The 15,272-nt window shown below is 42.1% G+C and overlaps 1 protein-coding gene across 2 annotated transcripts; it reads right to left on the bottom strand.

The window, feature by feature from the left end:
- Positions 1–642: 642 nt before the first annotated feature.
- LOC126996836 (putative nuclease HARBI1) lies at positions 643–14,746 on the bottom strand. 2 transcript variants are annotated; one of them, XM_050857709.1, is made up of 8 exons: positions 14,610–14,746; positions 9,791–9,980; positions 8,550–8,698; positions 6,192–6,330; positions 5,879–6,024; positions 4,345–5,020; positions 3,341–3,459; positions 643–1,790 (listed from the first exon to the last, which is right to left on the bottom strand). In XM_050857709.1, the coding sequence occupies exons 2-7, from the start codon at positions 9,800–9,802 to the stop codon at positions 3,433–3,435; spliced, it is 1,149 nt and encodes a 382-aa protein (XP_050713666.1). In that variant the 5' UTR covers positions 9,803–9,980; positions 14,610–14,746; the 3' UTR covers positions 643–1,790; positions 3,341–3,432. The 2 variants fall into 2 exon arrangements, with proteins under 2 accessions (XP_050713666.1, XP_050713667.1); XM_050857710.1 differs by lacking the exon at positions 14,610–14,746 and adding an exon at positions 11,217–11,343.
- Positions 14,747–15,272: the final 526 nt, after the last annotated feature.

Raw genomic sequence — 15,272 nt, 5'->3', positions numbered from 1 at the left:
TTTTCTTCTTTTCCAGTCTAAATTTCCGTTTGTCAAGGTTACTTTTACTTAACTTTTCGCCCACAGTTCTAAGTATATACAGTTCACTATAATTATATTTTCCCCCTTTGAATAGGCCTACTATTTATATAAATCAGAATTAGTAATATTTTTTCTATTCTCGTTCTTCTGTTTGTCAAGGTAACTTAATTCAAGGTACTGCTAAACTCTCTCTCTCTTTGCCCTTGAATCATGTATACTTATATTTTTTCCCCATTCAAGTATTTATAATTCAGAAGTAATGATGTTTTTCTTCTACTCTCGTTCTTCTGTTTGTCATGGTAACTTCAAGACACAGCTACTCTCTCCCTCTACCCTTGAGTCTATATATAGTATGCAAGTTACTGACAATATTTTTCCCCTTTCAAGTATTCATAATTCAGAAGTAAGGATGTTTTCTTCCACTCTCGCTCTTCTATTCGTCAAGGTAACTTCAAGACACAGCTAAACTCTCTCTATCTGTCTGTCTTTCTCTCTCACTCTCGGCCCTTGAGTCTAATATATGAGTTAGGCTACTTAATATTTTTCCCCTTTCAAGTATTTATGATTCAGTAGTAATATTATTTTTCTACTCTTGTTTTTGTGATTAAGGAAACGTTTAGGTCCAGTAAAACGTTTTATTATAACTTTTCAATATATTTCTTAATTATCAGCTCAGCATATTTAAAACATCTCCACAATACTTTATCCAGTAAAGATACATCACTTTGTATTACTTTGCTAAGGTTTAATTCAGTTTTTAATCCTGTTTGATTTATATTTGTGGAAGTTTTTAGACATTTTATTCATACTGATACAGATTTCATAACAATTTTGCAAGTGTTCTGCAGTAAAAATATCAAAAAGTAGCTAAGAACAGGCCGTAAAAATTGTACTAATGCCAATTTTACAAGACCTCTGCAATAAAAACAGCAAAAAAGTGGCTAAAAACAGGCCTTAAAAATTGTCCTAATGCCAATATTACAAGTTTTCCACAATAAAAACAGCAAAAAGTGGCCAAAAACAGGCCTTAAAAACTGTACTAAGTCATAACTACCTCTTCAAGGCTCCGGAGAAAAACAGCAAGCTTTTTGATTAAAGTAAACCCATAAGACTGTCCCTCAAATTTATTCCAAGTCTTCCACACACATTTCCAAACAGTGTTACAAATGGTCAGCCCTAAGAACTATATAGTCCATTCACCTCAACTGGCTCCCTTGCTGAGTCAGTAAGGAAGCTGCTGATTTGTCTGGTAGCCTGGTAACACATACTCCTAGGTCATTCTCCACCTCTGTGGTGGATAGTGGAGTGTTTCCCATGTGGTACTGGTATGCTGGATATCCCCTCCCAAGCACAGGACTTTAGATTTTTCTTCATTGAATTGTAGCAGCCACTTTTTGCTCCATTCCTGTAGCTTGGTGAGGTCTTCTTGTAGGAAATCCGCAGTCAAGGGGTTAAGTCTTGCAGCCCAACAGTCACATATGTTCAGAGCCCACCAACAGCAGCATCCTTACTTTCTCAGCTGGGAGCTGGGAATCTGGTTGAAGTGAACGGAGCATGGCATACCAAGGGAGCCACCAATACAAGACGTGTTTCCTCAGTAACTTCCGTCTTGAGTCCGTGGAACTTTCTTGCAAGTTAATGACGATGCCTTTTCTCCCAACAGCATGTGATGGACACCTTGGCCTCCCAGTGCTGTCTGCAAGGTGTCAGTCTCACTATCCCGGCAGCATGTTGGAGAGCTGCCACAGACATCACACCCACACACACCCCTGGAAGAAGTGGCACCAATACAAGACCCGTCCTCACTTCACTGGCAGTCATCAAGAGTGCCTGGACACACATAGATGGCTATTTTTGAGTTACAGGACCCCAACTTCTATTACGTTAACTCTCCAGGCTCCGTGAGATGCTGCTGTTATGGTTCCTGAAAGCTTGTAATGTTTGTTAATAAAATGTTATCTTAACCGGACACTCCTTGACTTTAAGTTAACGCCAAAAGCTTCCTGTTTGTCTCCGGGAAGTCTTCAAGGTAATTATGACTTGGTACAGTTTTTTTGCTCCATAATAATGCTATACAAATGGCTTTCAAGGTAAGAATAGAGTATTTCATAGTATTTTTTGCTGATTTTTAGTACTGAAAGAATTATTTTATGACAAAGTATCATATAGTAATAGTAAAACTGAAATTTCACTATTAAATAATACTGTCATAAGTATATTCTTTCAATATTATTAAAATGTAGCAAAAACACCTGGAAATACCATTACGAAAAGTCTAACATACTCACTACTTTAAAAGCCATTTTATATAGCATTTTGCAGCATTATTATGCAGCAAAGTCTGCTTCCTGTGTACCACCAGACAAGTGTATATTAATGCTAAAAGTTATTGACTACATCAAAGTATTAAGGAAATGTAAAGTGTCGGCTGGGGATCAAACCACTCCTGTGTTGCCGCCACCACTCAGAGGTTGAGAGTGAGGGGCTCGGCCTGCCTCCCACCCTGCCTGCACCTGTAGGGGGCAGCCACGTCTTTAATCTACCCCACCACAGGCTTTCATGACACACAGGCCATACATAGACAACTGTCTAATTATGGCCTGTGCCAGAATAAAGACATGAGTGCCTCCTATGAGTGGACTGGGTGAGGCAGAGCGAGCCTCCCACTCTGAACCTCCGAGGCGCTGGGCGTGGCGAGAGAATTCCATCCCTGGCTGGGCTAACTTGATTAGATTAACCCCTTGACTGGATTTCCTACAAGACCACCTCATCAAGCTACAGGAATGGAACAAGAAGGGGCTGCTATAATTCAGTGAAGAAAATGTAAAGTCCTGCACCTTGGGAGGGGATATCCAGCACATCAGTACCACATGGGGAACACTCCATTATCCACCACAGAGGCAGAGAAAGACCTGGGAGTATATGTTACCAGGGTACTAGTGAAGACCAAATCCGTGCCAATCGCAGCGGACGGGTTAAGTAAGTTGTCAGTATTTCAAAATGTTAGATTAAACAGATTGCTGATCTAAGAAATACTTTGGAGGTCTTACAACAGAAGTTACCTGATATAAACATGAACAGAGAACTTATTTTACAACAAACACAAGTAAAACAAATACATATGAACTAACAATCTGGTATACTTCCTCTATGGAAAAAAATAAATAAAATAAAAAACTCAGATCTAAAAGAAAATGAAATTGTATTGCAAACTGATGAAAGAAAAGGACAAAATAATCTGTGTACTAAGACCAGCAAAGCAGATCTTGTGGATGTCAAAGTGTTACGCTTATACAACATGCTGGGAGTGAACCGGTACCTGTGAGGGAGGGAGGAGGGAGAGAGGGCCAAGGCGTGCAGGGGAGAGGAGTGCCAGAGTCTCAATCTTCAAGGAGGTCTATGAAGCAGACATCAGGGCAGGTTGGGTGACACAACACTCTGGAAAATATAGATTGTGGTGAGTCAAGGGAATATATAATGAGTCAGACACTTTTCCCTCTCATTCTGACATTTTTTTGGCTACTCTATCAACTATTTTGCATCAGGCTCAAGGGGGGTATTTTTTTTTACAACAAAGGAGACAGTTCAAGGGCAACAAAGTGGGAAAAAAAAGCCCGCTACTCACTGCCTCCATAATAGACAAAAGTAAAGAGTAGCCAAAAGAGAGTCTACTTTTAAATGCACTCGGTCTTGTGTCCTCACCTCTGAAGGGTCAAGACACTCAGGGCATGGGAAGTATGTAATCATCTATGGAGGGGAAACATTACTATTCTCCACATTTGAGGCTCTAAGACTCTAAGAACAGAGTGAGTATTGGGAACACGCTATTCTTAAACACACTCAAGCCTTGCACTCTCACCTCTTAAGGGAATGGGAAGTGTGTAATCATCAAAGGAGGGCCTCAGAACACAGGGCAAACCCATAAGGAGTAAGTACTGGGAAAATGCTATTGTTGAACCCTTGACTGCAGATTTCCTATAAGAAGACCTCACCAAGTTACAGGAAAGGAACAAAAAGTGGCTGCTACAATTCACTGAAGAAAATGTAAAGTCCTGCACCTTGGGAGGGGATATCCAGCATACCAATACCACATGGGAAACACTCCACTATCCACCACGGAGGCAGAGAAAGACTGGGGACTATATGTTACCAGGCTACCAGTGAAGGGATATCTAGCATACTAATACCACATGGGAAACACTCCACTATCCACCACAGAGGCAGAGAAAGACCTGGGAACATATGTTACCAGGCTACCAGTGACGGCCAAATCCGTGCCAATCGCAGCGGATGGGTTAAACACACTCAGCCTTGTGTCCTCACCTCTGAAGGGCCAAGGTGAGTCTCCTGGTCCTCCGCCTCGTCGCTGAACCACTCGTGCAGGACGTGGCACCTGTAGGACTCCCCTTCAGCATCACTCTCACTTTCCCCGGCGAACCTTTCCTGTGGGCCGTCATCGGGGGCACATGGACCCTCGGAGACCTCCCCTGGGCCTTGACGCTGCAGGAGGAAGTTGTGGAGGGCAAAGCAGGACAGGATGACAGCGCAGGACGTCTTGGGGTTCGAACGGAGCTCCCTCGCCATGCATTGGAACCGTCGCTGGACTAACCCAATGGCAGACTGCACCCTATGGCATATGGCAGCATGGGCGTGGTTGTACCTTCTCTCGCCCTGCGTGGAGGGGCTGGGGATGGGTGTGAGGAGGTACCGCGTGCACTGGTACCCCCTGCCCCCCACCAGGTGCCCGTACTCCCCCTGCTCAAGCACCCGACGCAGCCCTGACCTCTCGTAGATAAGGTGGCTCGGGACACTGCCGCCAAAACGAGTGGTTGCTGTCAGGATGCGCAGGTCTGGCCCCACCACCACTTGGCATTTAAGGGAGTGCCAACCTTGAGTATTACGGCACTGCTCCGCCATGGCCCCCCCCGGGTTGGAGATCCTTATGTGGGTGCAGGCGATGGCCCCAATGATGTTTGGGAAGTGTGATGTCGCGTAGAATCTGAGGAGGACACGGTGGAAATAGGGTTTTTATTTTTTCATTTGTTTTTCTAGTTTAATTTTTCTAGTTTTAGTTGTCTGAGGTATACAGGAGGAGGGAAGAGGAAAGGTGCAGGGAGGGAGGGAGGGAAAGAGGGCAAGGAGAGAAGGGAAGGGAGGAGGGGAGAGGTAAAGAGGAAAGTAGGTTCAGGAGAGTTAAATTCAGGGTATCTTCAAACACAAGATAGCACAGTCCCTTATGGTATAAATCAACAAAGAATGACCTCACTTTGTTGTATAGAAAGTCTCGTTAGTAAGGAAGCATATATGAATTTTCTGAGTCAAGACCTATAGTATAAGACTGTTTGGGGTTTTGTTAGGTTAAGGTTTAGGGTATCTTCAAACACAAGATAGCCAGTCCCTTATGGTATAAATCAACAAAGAATGACCTCACTTTGTTGTAAAGAAAGTCTCATTAGTAAGGAAGCACATATGAATTTTCTGAGCTAAGACCTAAAGTAACAGTTTGGGGTTTTGTTAGGTTAAGTTCAGGGTATCTTCAAACAGTTGATAGCCAGCACCTTATGGTATAAATTAACAAAGAATGACTTCACTTTGTTGTATAGAAAGTCTCATTAGTAAGGAAGCATATATGATTTAAGAAGTATAGTAACTGTTTGGGATTTTGTCAGGTCATGTAAGAACTTTCTACCTACACACACACACACACACACACAAGGTCTTGGCAGTACCCATAGATCGACGATAAAGAGCACTTCCTCATGTCGGGAAGGTATCTGCTGGCAATTACGAGTCCAACATGTCATCAGGCCATGGTGGTTAATTACACATTCTCCTCCAACACAAAGCCACAGCCTACCTTGCATGTATGTCCGGGGCTTCACTGATGGACGGGAACACCACAAACTCCTCGTAGCGTCGTGCCAGAGCCTCGGACACTCGCTGGATGGTGCGGCAGACAGTTGGCTGACTCACTGCCAGCCCGTGACGCTCCCCGATCTCCTTCTGGGTGGTGGGGAGAAACGTTGTGGGTGTTATTATATATATTTAACTAACAAGGAAAGATAAAAAAAGGAGACGCCATTAAAAAGCAGATTTCCACAGCCTACAGTAAACTTAACCCTCCAGAATCCCAAGTCTCTCTGCAAGAATTGACTCCCTCATAACCTGACCTGCAGTGAGCCGGTAGCGTAGAAGTGCAGTGCGAGGAGCAGCTGGTAGGGTGGCGGTAGAGGGCGGCCACGGTTGTCCCAGCGGTCTAGGTCACCCTGGATGATGGTGAGCAGCTCCCGGAATGATGCCTTGGTCAGCCTGAGGGTCAAGGATGGGTGAGGAGGGTGGATGAGGAAGGTGGGTGAGAAGGGTGGGTGAGGAGGGTGGGTGAGGAGGACAGATGAAGGGAAGGAATGAAAATGTGTTCTGCTTCTGCTGTATATTTCATCAATGGAAAGGTGTGACAAAATAAAAGATAAATAAGGCAGTGCAGCAAAGAAAATAAGACATATGGTGATGAAAAAAATAAGAGGAAAAAAGCAAATGGAGTGTGATGAAGAAAGAAAAGGACAAATGAAAAGGTGAAATTAAAATAAATGACCCATAATGTATACTGAAGAACATAACAGAGAATAATAATAAAATGGGATATTAAAGAGTTCTACTTCTCCTATATACCAGGTATTCGTTATATGCAAGGGTTATGTTCTGCAAAAAGCTCGCATAATGTGAATTCGCATATATCGAACCTATCATCCCATTAATTATAGGGGGTTATGTTCCACGACCCGTCTTCGAACCCTCTAACTATTTATTCCGGCACCGTTTCACAATAATAAAGCAATAATTCCGGCACCGTTTCACAATAATAAAGCACTAATTCTGGCACCGTTTCACAATAATAAAGCACTAATTCTGGCACCGTTTCACAATAATAAAGCACTAATTCTGGCACCGTTTCACAATAATAAAGCACTAATTCTGGCACCGTTTCACAATAACAAAGCACTAATTCCAGCACCGTTTCACAATAATAAAGCACTAATTCCAGCACCGTTTCACAATAATAAAGCACTAATTCCAGCACCGTTTCACAATAATAAAGCACTAATTCCAGCACCGTTTCACAATAATAAAGCAATAATTCCGGCACCGTTTCACAATAATAAAGCACTAATTCCAGCACCGTTTCACAATAATAAAGCAATAATTCCAGCACCGTTTCACAATAATAAAGCACTAATTCCAGCACCGTTTCACAATAATAAAGCACTAATTCCAGCACCGTTTCACAATAATAAAGCAATAATTCCAGCACCGTTTCACAATAATAAAGCAATAATTCCGGCACCGTTTCACAATAATAAAGCAATAATTCCGGCACCGTTTCACAATAATAAAGCAATAATTCCAGCACCGTTTCACAATAATAAAGCAATAATTCCAGCACCGTTTCACAATAATAAAGCAATAATTCCAGCACCGTTTCACAATAATAAAGCACTAATTCCAGCACCGTTTCACAATAATAAAGCACTAATTCCAGCACCGTTTCACAATAATAAAGCAATAATTCCGGCACCGTTTCACAATAATAAAGCAACAATTCCGGCACCGTTTCACAATAATAAAGCAATAATTCCAGCACCGTTTCACAATAATAAAGCACTAAAGCAACAATAAAGCACACTGATTGCTTCCGGGGAGACACACCCAAAGCCTACGATTTAAGCTGATAATTAGCTACCTGAGGATTAACTTTAGGATCAAAGGGAGGAAAAGGTTAATTATAGGCGAGGAAAGGGCAGGAAAACATTTGCACCCACCGCCCTCTAGTGCGAGTCGGCCACCATACCTCACCAAACAGTTGCACCAGCGCCGCTACTCGCATAATAGTGAATTTTTCTCGCATAAAACGAATACTTGGCACATTTAGGTTAGTCGCATATGAGCAAATTCGCATATTTCAAACTCGCATATATCGAATACCCGGTGTATTTCACAACTGAAGTGATGTAACAAAGAAAATAATAAAAACAAACAATAAATATAATGTACTTTCTTTTGAGGTGATAGAAAAAAGGGTATTTATTGAGAATCACTACGCGCCTCCAAAATACAATATTACGCCTCCATATTATACTTAAAGGACGAAATACATGTCCCTTAACCATAATATGAAGGCAGAAAAAACTTAAAAGTAAAGAAAAAGTGGTAAAGGCAGTGAAATAAGCACAGTATATACATTCTGTTGAGGTGATGTTACAAAGAAAACAATGAAAACCAAGCAACACAGTCTTCCCTCAAATAGTACGGTTTCCAATAGTTTGGTTTCGCCTTTATATGGATTGTCATAGAAGATCCTTTTAGGATTTTTAAATTTCCTGCTCGTCGGGAAATCTAAAAATCCTAAAAAAATCTCTGAAAATCCACATAAAACCGAAACTGAACTATTGGAAACCGTACTATTTGAGGGGTGACTGTAAGACCTCCTCTCCTTCCACACACACACACAACACCACCTCTCTCTCCCCCACCTGAAGAGCTCCTCAAAGTGGCAGTCGCTGTACTTGGTCAAGGGGTCGCTGGGGTCAGGCAGATGGACATAGAGCAGCAGTGACTGTCTGTGGCGCCTCAGCCTGACCTCACGACGCAGACTGGCCAAGGGAGACTGCCGGGAGACTGACTGGAAGGGGAGACCGTAGGGGGAATATAAGAGGGCATAGTAAGGGGAATTAGAAGTCATAGAAAGGAGGTATTCGAGGGCATAGTAAGGGGGCATTAGAGGGCATAGTAAGGGGTATTAGAAGTCATAGAAAGGAGGTATTAGAGGGCATAGTAAGGGGGCATTAGAGAGCATAGTAAGGGGGCATTAGAGAGCATAGTAAGGGGTATTAGAAGTCATAGAAAGGAGGTATTAGAGGGCATAGTAAAGGGCCATTAGAGGGCATAGTTAGGGGGCATTAGAGGGTATAGTAAGGGGGCATTAGAGGGTATAGTAAAGGGTATTAGAGGGCATAGTAAGGGGCATACTACAGGACAAATAGGAAGGATAGTGAGTAAATATAGAAGGGTGGAGAAGAACAGATAATGAAAGAAAAAAAAAAAAAAAAAAAAAAAAAAAAAAGAGGGGGCATTAGGGGACATATTAGGGGGCACAAGAGGGCATATTAGGAGCACATAAGGGAAAGATAGAAAAGAGTAAATAGCTTAGACCAGAGAGGGGTTTGAGGGCATATTAGGGGCATATTAGAGGGGCATAAAAGGGCATATTAGTGGGTATATTAAAGGCACATTATGGGAAAGATAGGAAAGGAGGGCATATTAGAGGGGCATAAAAGGGCATATTAGTGGGTATATTAAAGGCACATTATGGGAAAGATAGGAAAGAGCGAATAGGTTAGACCAGAGTGGGTTTTGATGGCATATTACGGGGCATGAAAGGGCATATTAGTGGGTATATTAGCAGCACATTAGGGGAAGGACAGTAAAAAGTGAATAAGGTAGACCAGAGGGAGTTTTGAGGGCATATTAAGGGGCATATTAGGGGCATAAGAGAGCATAACAGGGGGCATATTAGTGTGAGTACTTGTCTGTTTACTTGTCCTGTTTTTTATATATGCCGCTGGGCGAAAAAACTATTATTATTATTATTAGGGAAAAGACAGGAAATAATGCATATGTTAGATTGCTTTCTATTGCAGTTTCTCTAGATAATAAGTATTCAAGTGTCAAGGAGAGCACAGAGATGATAAAAAAACAAGTTGCCTAGACTCACTTTGTACAGCATCTTCTTCTTCTAAGCAGTTTTCCTTCACAAGATGATGAGGTTAGGTTGCTCTTCACTGCCTCAATATGAAGATCTCATCATATGTGTGTGTGTGTGTGTGTATGTGTGTGTGTGTGATAATGTGTTGATAGTAGGCAGTTCATTGTAAGGCATTTTAACAGCCCAGCCAATTCTGAACCTGAAATAATAGTAAAAAATAAGTATTGAAAAGTGAGGGCTTATCAAAGCTCCTATCTCTTGCATTAGGAAGTTGGACACCACTGAAATTATAGGACTGAGCGAGTGATGGGGGGTGAGAGATTAGCAATGCTCCTATCTCTTGCATTAGAAAGTTGGACAGCACTGAAATTATACAACTGAGTGGGTATTGAGGAGTGAGGGATTATCAAAGCTCCTATCTCTTGCATTAGAAAGTTGGACAGCACTGAAATTATGGGACTGAGTGAATGCTATCAAATGAGGGATTATTGAAATTCCTATCTCTTGCATTAGGAAGTTGGACAGCACTGAAATTATACAACTGAGTGAGTATTGAGAGGTGAAGGATTAGCAAAGTTCCTATCTCTTGCATTAGGAAGTTGGACAGCACTATATTTTCTCCCTTTTCGTCCCTCCTAAGGGCTTTAAACATTACTTATAGACATGAAAATACAGCCTATACTCTTATACTACTAATATATTCACCTCAGTGCTGTGTGACGAAGGAAAACTGAGAGAAAATATTATAGGCCTGAGTGAGTAGGGAGTAGTGAGGGATTATCGAAGTTCCTATCTCTTGCATTAGGAAGTTGGACAGCACTATATTTTCTCCCTTTGCGTCCCTCCTGCAAGCTTTACACACTACTTATATACATGAAAATACAACCAATGCTCTTATCCTACTAATGTATTCACCTCAGTGCTGTGTGACGAAGGAAAACCGTGAAAAAAAGTAAAATTCTATTGGTTTCGGGTGGGGGACACGAAATCCGTCGCATTCGCGTATTTTTTTAGGGGGGGATAAAAACTCCCTAGACTAAACGGATAATTCCCTAAACTAAACGTGTCATATTTATTATTATTATCATTATTATTATTTTTTTTTTCCATGATCAGCAGCATACACTGCCTTCCACGCCCTCAACCTCAAGTGCACGCAAACCTTCCTGCATAAGTCGGGGCAACTCGACAGGATCTAACTCCCGCCCAGGTGACAGGACGGCCAACACAATCAACGACTCCTGATAACAACCACCACTGACGGGGCTGTAGAGGCTGTGGGCCCGCAGCCTCCACAGCCCCATAAAACACCCGCGATGATCAGCAGCTTCAGGACCCTCCACATTTTCCCCCTTTTCGTCCCTCCTACAGGCGTTACACACAATGTATTTATATGAAAAGTTAAATAATACTCTTATGCTACAAATATATTCACCTCAGTGCAGTGGGACGCGGACAAACTGTGGAAAACGAGTAAAATATTAATGATGTCCGGGGAATGGCGTACCCACCCCTGCGATGGGACGTTGAGTTGTCGGTCGGGAGCAAAGGTTGGTCGGGTCTTGCCTTTATAACGGCACTCCCTCATGTAGTTTTTTTTTTTTTTTTTTTTTTTTGGTATTTCGTTGGGGATATACCCCAATGGAGGAGTTTTTTCTGGGTCTGTGGTCTTTATCGGTCTGAGTCTTTTGACTTTCTAAAACTACCCCTAGAAATGCATATAACTCCAACGAAAGCCTTGTCAAATATGAGTCTTAAGTCCATGGCACCCTTGTTGTTTGCCTGCAACAATAAACTATCAATCAATCAATCAATATGAGTTTCTTAAGTTCATGGCACAGTAGAAGGGTCACACTACTCATAAAATTACCCCTAGAAATGCACATAACTCCAACGAAAGCCTTGTCAAATAAGAACATAAGAACATAAGAAGAACATAAGAAGAACATAGGGAAACTGCAAGAAGCCAGGTGGCCTACACAGGGCAGCTCCAGAATCCCTCCCACTACTCACGATGGGTGAGGTGTAGTTACAGGGGTAACTGGTAGAGGCTTGATCCTCGTTATACCGGCAGTACTAGGCACGCATCCAGTACCCCGTCACCTTACTGCACCCACACCTCACTGCCACCTGTCGTCCTCGTCCATGTAGCTATCCAGTCTTCTCTTAAAACAAGCTATCGTCTCCGCACTATGTGATTGCTGAGTCTATTCCATTCCCCCACCACCCTATTACTAAACCAATGCTTGCCTATATCTCTCCTAAATCTATACTTTTCTAATTTAAATCCATTACTGCGAGTTCTATCCTGCTGGCTAATTCTCAGTACTTTACTTATATCGCCTTTGTTGTAACCCTTGACCCATTTGAATACTTCTATCAGATCTCCCCGCACTCTTCGTCTCTCTAGTGAATGTAAGTTTAGATGTTTCAGCCTATTTTGATATGGGAGGTTCCTCAGCCCCTGAATCATCTTGGTCATCCTCCTCTGAACTGATTCTAGCAAGTTGATGTCCATTCTGTAGTGTGGGCACCAAAACTGGACAGCATAATCTAAGTGTGGCCTAACTAACGCTAAATAGAGTCTGAGGATGACCTCTGCACTCCTGTTGGTTACCGTCCTGTTAATAAAGCCTAATACCCTGTTAGCCCTATTCCTCGCACTAATACATTGCTTCCTTAGTTTTAGGTCAGAGTTCACTAACACTCCCAAATCCCTTTCACACTCAGACCTGCCTATCGCCGTGGAGTCTAAACTATACCCGTGTAATGGGTTGCGTGTTCCTACACTAAGTACGCTACACTTGGTGATGTTAAAATTCATCTGCCATTTCTCTGACCAAGCTGACAGTTTGTTGAGATCCTCCTGCAGTGCTCTAGCATCCTCCCCTGTCCTAATAGTGCGTCCTATTTTGGTGTCATCTGCAAATTTACCTATGTCACTAGTTATCCCATTGTCTATGTCACTGATGTAGATAATGAATAGAAGCGGGCCTAAAACTGAACCTTGAGGAACCCCACTGGTAACATTACCCCATTCGGATTTTTTTACCGTTAATGGTAACCCTCTGTTTCCTGTCGCTAATCCACGCCTTAATCCAATCAAATACCTTCCCTCTTATCCCATGAGCCCTGACTTTATTTAACAGTCTCTGGTGAGGTACCTTATCGAAGGCCTTACTAAAATCAAGATAAACCACATCATAGCTCTCATCATTGTCAGCTGCCTCGTATACTCTATTGTAAAAGGATATGAGATTAGTGAGGCACGACTTTCCTTTAGTAAACCCATGCTGTGAGTCGTGAATTAAACTATGTCTGTCTATATGGTCCCTAATATGTGTTTCTAAGGTTCACGGCACAGAAGGGTCACACTACTCATAAAATTACCCATAGAAATGCATATAATTCCTACGAAAGCCTTGTCAAATATGTGTTTCTAAGGTTCACGGCACAGAAGAAGGGTCAAACTATCACCAGGGTCATAAAACTACCCCTAGAAATGCACTTAACTCCTACGAAAGCCTTGTCAAATATGTGTACTTGGACCCCGAAATGTTTAGAAATACCGCCCTATATGTCTCTAGGCTATATCATATGCCTTAGTAGACACACCTCTTACAATACAAACAGTTACCATTGACACTTATTTATTATTTCATTATCAAAGTCTTAGCAAGTCCCCTGCCACATTTAGCACCAGCAGACTGATCAGCAGAGGGTTTTTCAGCAATATTTCCACCAGACTGTTCCTATTCACCAATGGCTACAGGATAAGGAGTGTGTTACGAGCAGGGCGTTACCAAGGGCGTGCCGCGGTAAACTCTACGGAGCCAGCCAGCCGCGTTTACATTACTCCGCGGCTCACACACACGTAACCCTTGTACTCGACACTTTTTAAAGGTCGTATTATAAGACATTTCGTCGTCCAAAAACACATATTTGACAAGGCTTCGTAGGAGTTGTGGGCATTTCCAGGAGTAGTTTTATGACCCTGGTGGTAGTGTGAACCTTCCTCTGTACCACGAACATGAAGAAACACTCATTAAAACCCGACTGACCCCATCTTTGACCTTTATAAATGGCTGACGTGAGAAGCGAAAGTGTCTTATAATATCAACCTAATTAGGGCCGCTTCCACAGTTCGCCGTGATGCGTTGGTAAGCCTCCAAACCAATACCAAAGACCTCGATAATTCCTGGTGAAGTGTTTTGATAAGGAAATATACAGGAAATCATCTTGTGTATCTGGTCTTGCAGCGAAAACTTAAGAATCATGATGAGTGTGTGAGATTGAAGAGCTTGCTTCGGGCGATTACAAGGCCACCGTGTTGGACTATGAAATCGGATCTTATTATTTACTCCCTCAACTTCTCTTTATAGGGTACACTGGTCTGTTTCAGTAGTGACTTAATAATGATCAGTATTATGACACTTTCGTTTTTCACATCAGCTATTTTTAAAGGTCAAAAAGGGGATCAGTCGGGTTCTAATGAGTGTTTCTTTAGGTTCATGGTACAGAGGAAGGGTCAAACTACCACCACGGTCATAAAAGTACTCCTGGATATGCCCACAAATCCTACAAAATCCTTGGCAAATATGTGAACTTGGGCGACGAAATGTTTAGTAATACGGTCCAATATCTCTTGCAAATAGAAATGATATGTAAAAGTGGTCACCCCCAGTCCTAGGCAAACATATATTTATCCACATCTTCACGGCAACCACTTAAAATAAATAAAATGCGTGTGTTTTGTGTGTGTGTGTGTGTGTGTGTGTGTGTGTGTGTGTGTGTGTGTGTGTGTGTGTGTGTGTGTGTGTGTGCTGACCTTCCTTCCAGCATCCTCTCCTTTCCTCTTGCTCGGTGTCCTCCAGGTGTCGTCATATGCAATGTTGTCCTTCCTGAGGGTGAGGGCGAGTAAGATCGATTCCCAAGACACATAACCAGACCGTTGCCACCCGAAGCCTACGTTGAGGGAGCCTGGCCGCTGATGGTCTGGAATGTAATAATAAAGGGTTTAATGCACGATAAATAAACTAAGTACGGACAATCTTGTATAGCTCCATAACGAGTATTTTAAATGAAAACACACACACCAAAATTAGCTACAACACAATAAGGGGCAACACACTAAAACTATAAAAAAAAGGAATAAAAAGGCACATAAAAGTAAAGTAAATAAATTAATAAATGACATAGCATAAAAAATAAATAAATAAAGTAAAAACAGAAATATACAAAGAAATAAAATATAGATAAAAAAATAATAAAGAAATAGGAAAAAAAGAGTTCATTTGTCTTTTTCTCAGTAACTGAAATATAGGTAGATAAAGTAAAGGGCATACGCTATAGCTCCGCGTTGCCTCAGTGCTCATCTCCGTCACATTAGCTTTTGAACCTGCAGTGGAAAATATGAGGGTAGGTGGGACATCCTGGCTCCCACAGTTTACCTTCGCCAGGTTTCCCCAGGTACTGATTTATCGACCAGCCC

This window comes from Eriocheir sinensis, chromosome 11 (genome assembly GCF_024679095.1).
Source record: "Eriocheir sinensis breed Jianghai 21 chromosome 11, ASM2467909v1, whole genome shotgun sequence".
Classification (NCBI taxonomy): domain Eukaryota; kingdom Metazoa; phylum Arthropoda; class Malacostraca; order Decapoda; family Varunidae; genus Eriocheir; species Eriocheir sinensis.
The sequence above is the reverse complement of the archived record's forward strand: the minus strand, read 5'-3'. Positions and strand labels throughout refer to the sequence as shown.

Coding starts and splice junctions, on each gene's coding strand:
- LOC126996836 (XM_050857709.1), bottom strand. Junction 6,025..6,191: donor ACGCTACCGGCTCACTGCAG/GTCAGGTTATGA, acceptor CCCACCACCCAG/AAGGAGATCGGGGAGCGTCA. Junction 3,460..4,344: donor CTCACCTTGGCCCTTCAGAG/GTGAGGACACAA, acceptor TATATTTTCCAG/AGTGTTGTGTCACCCAACCT.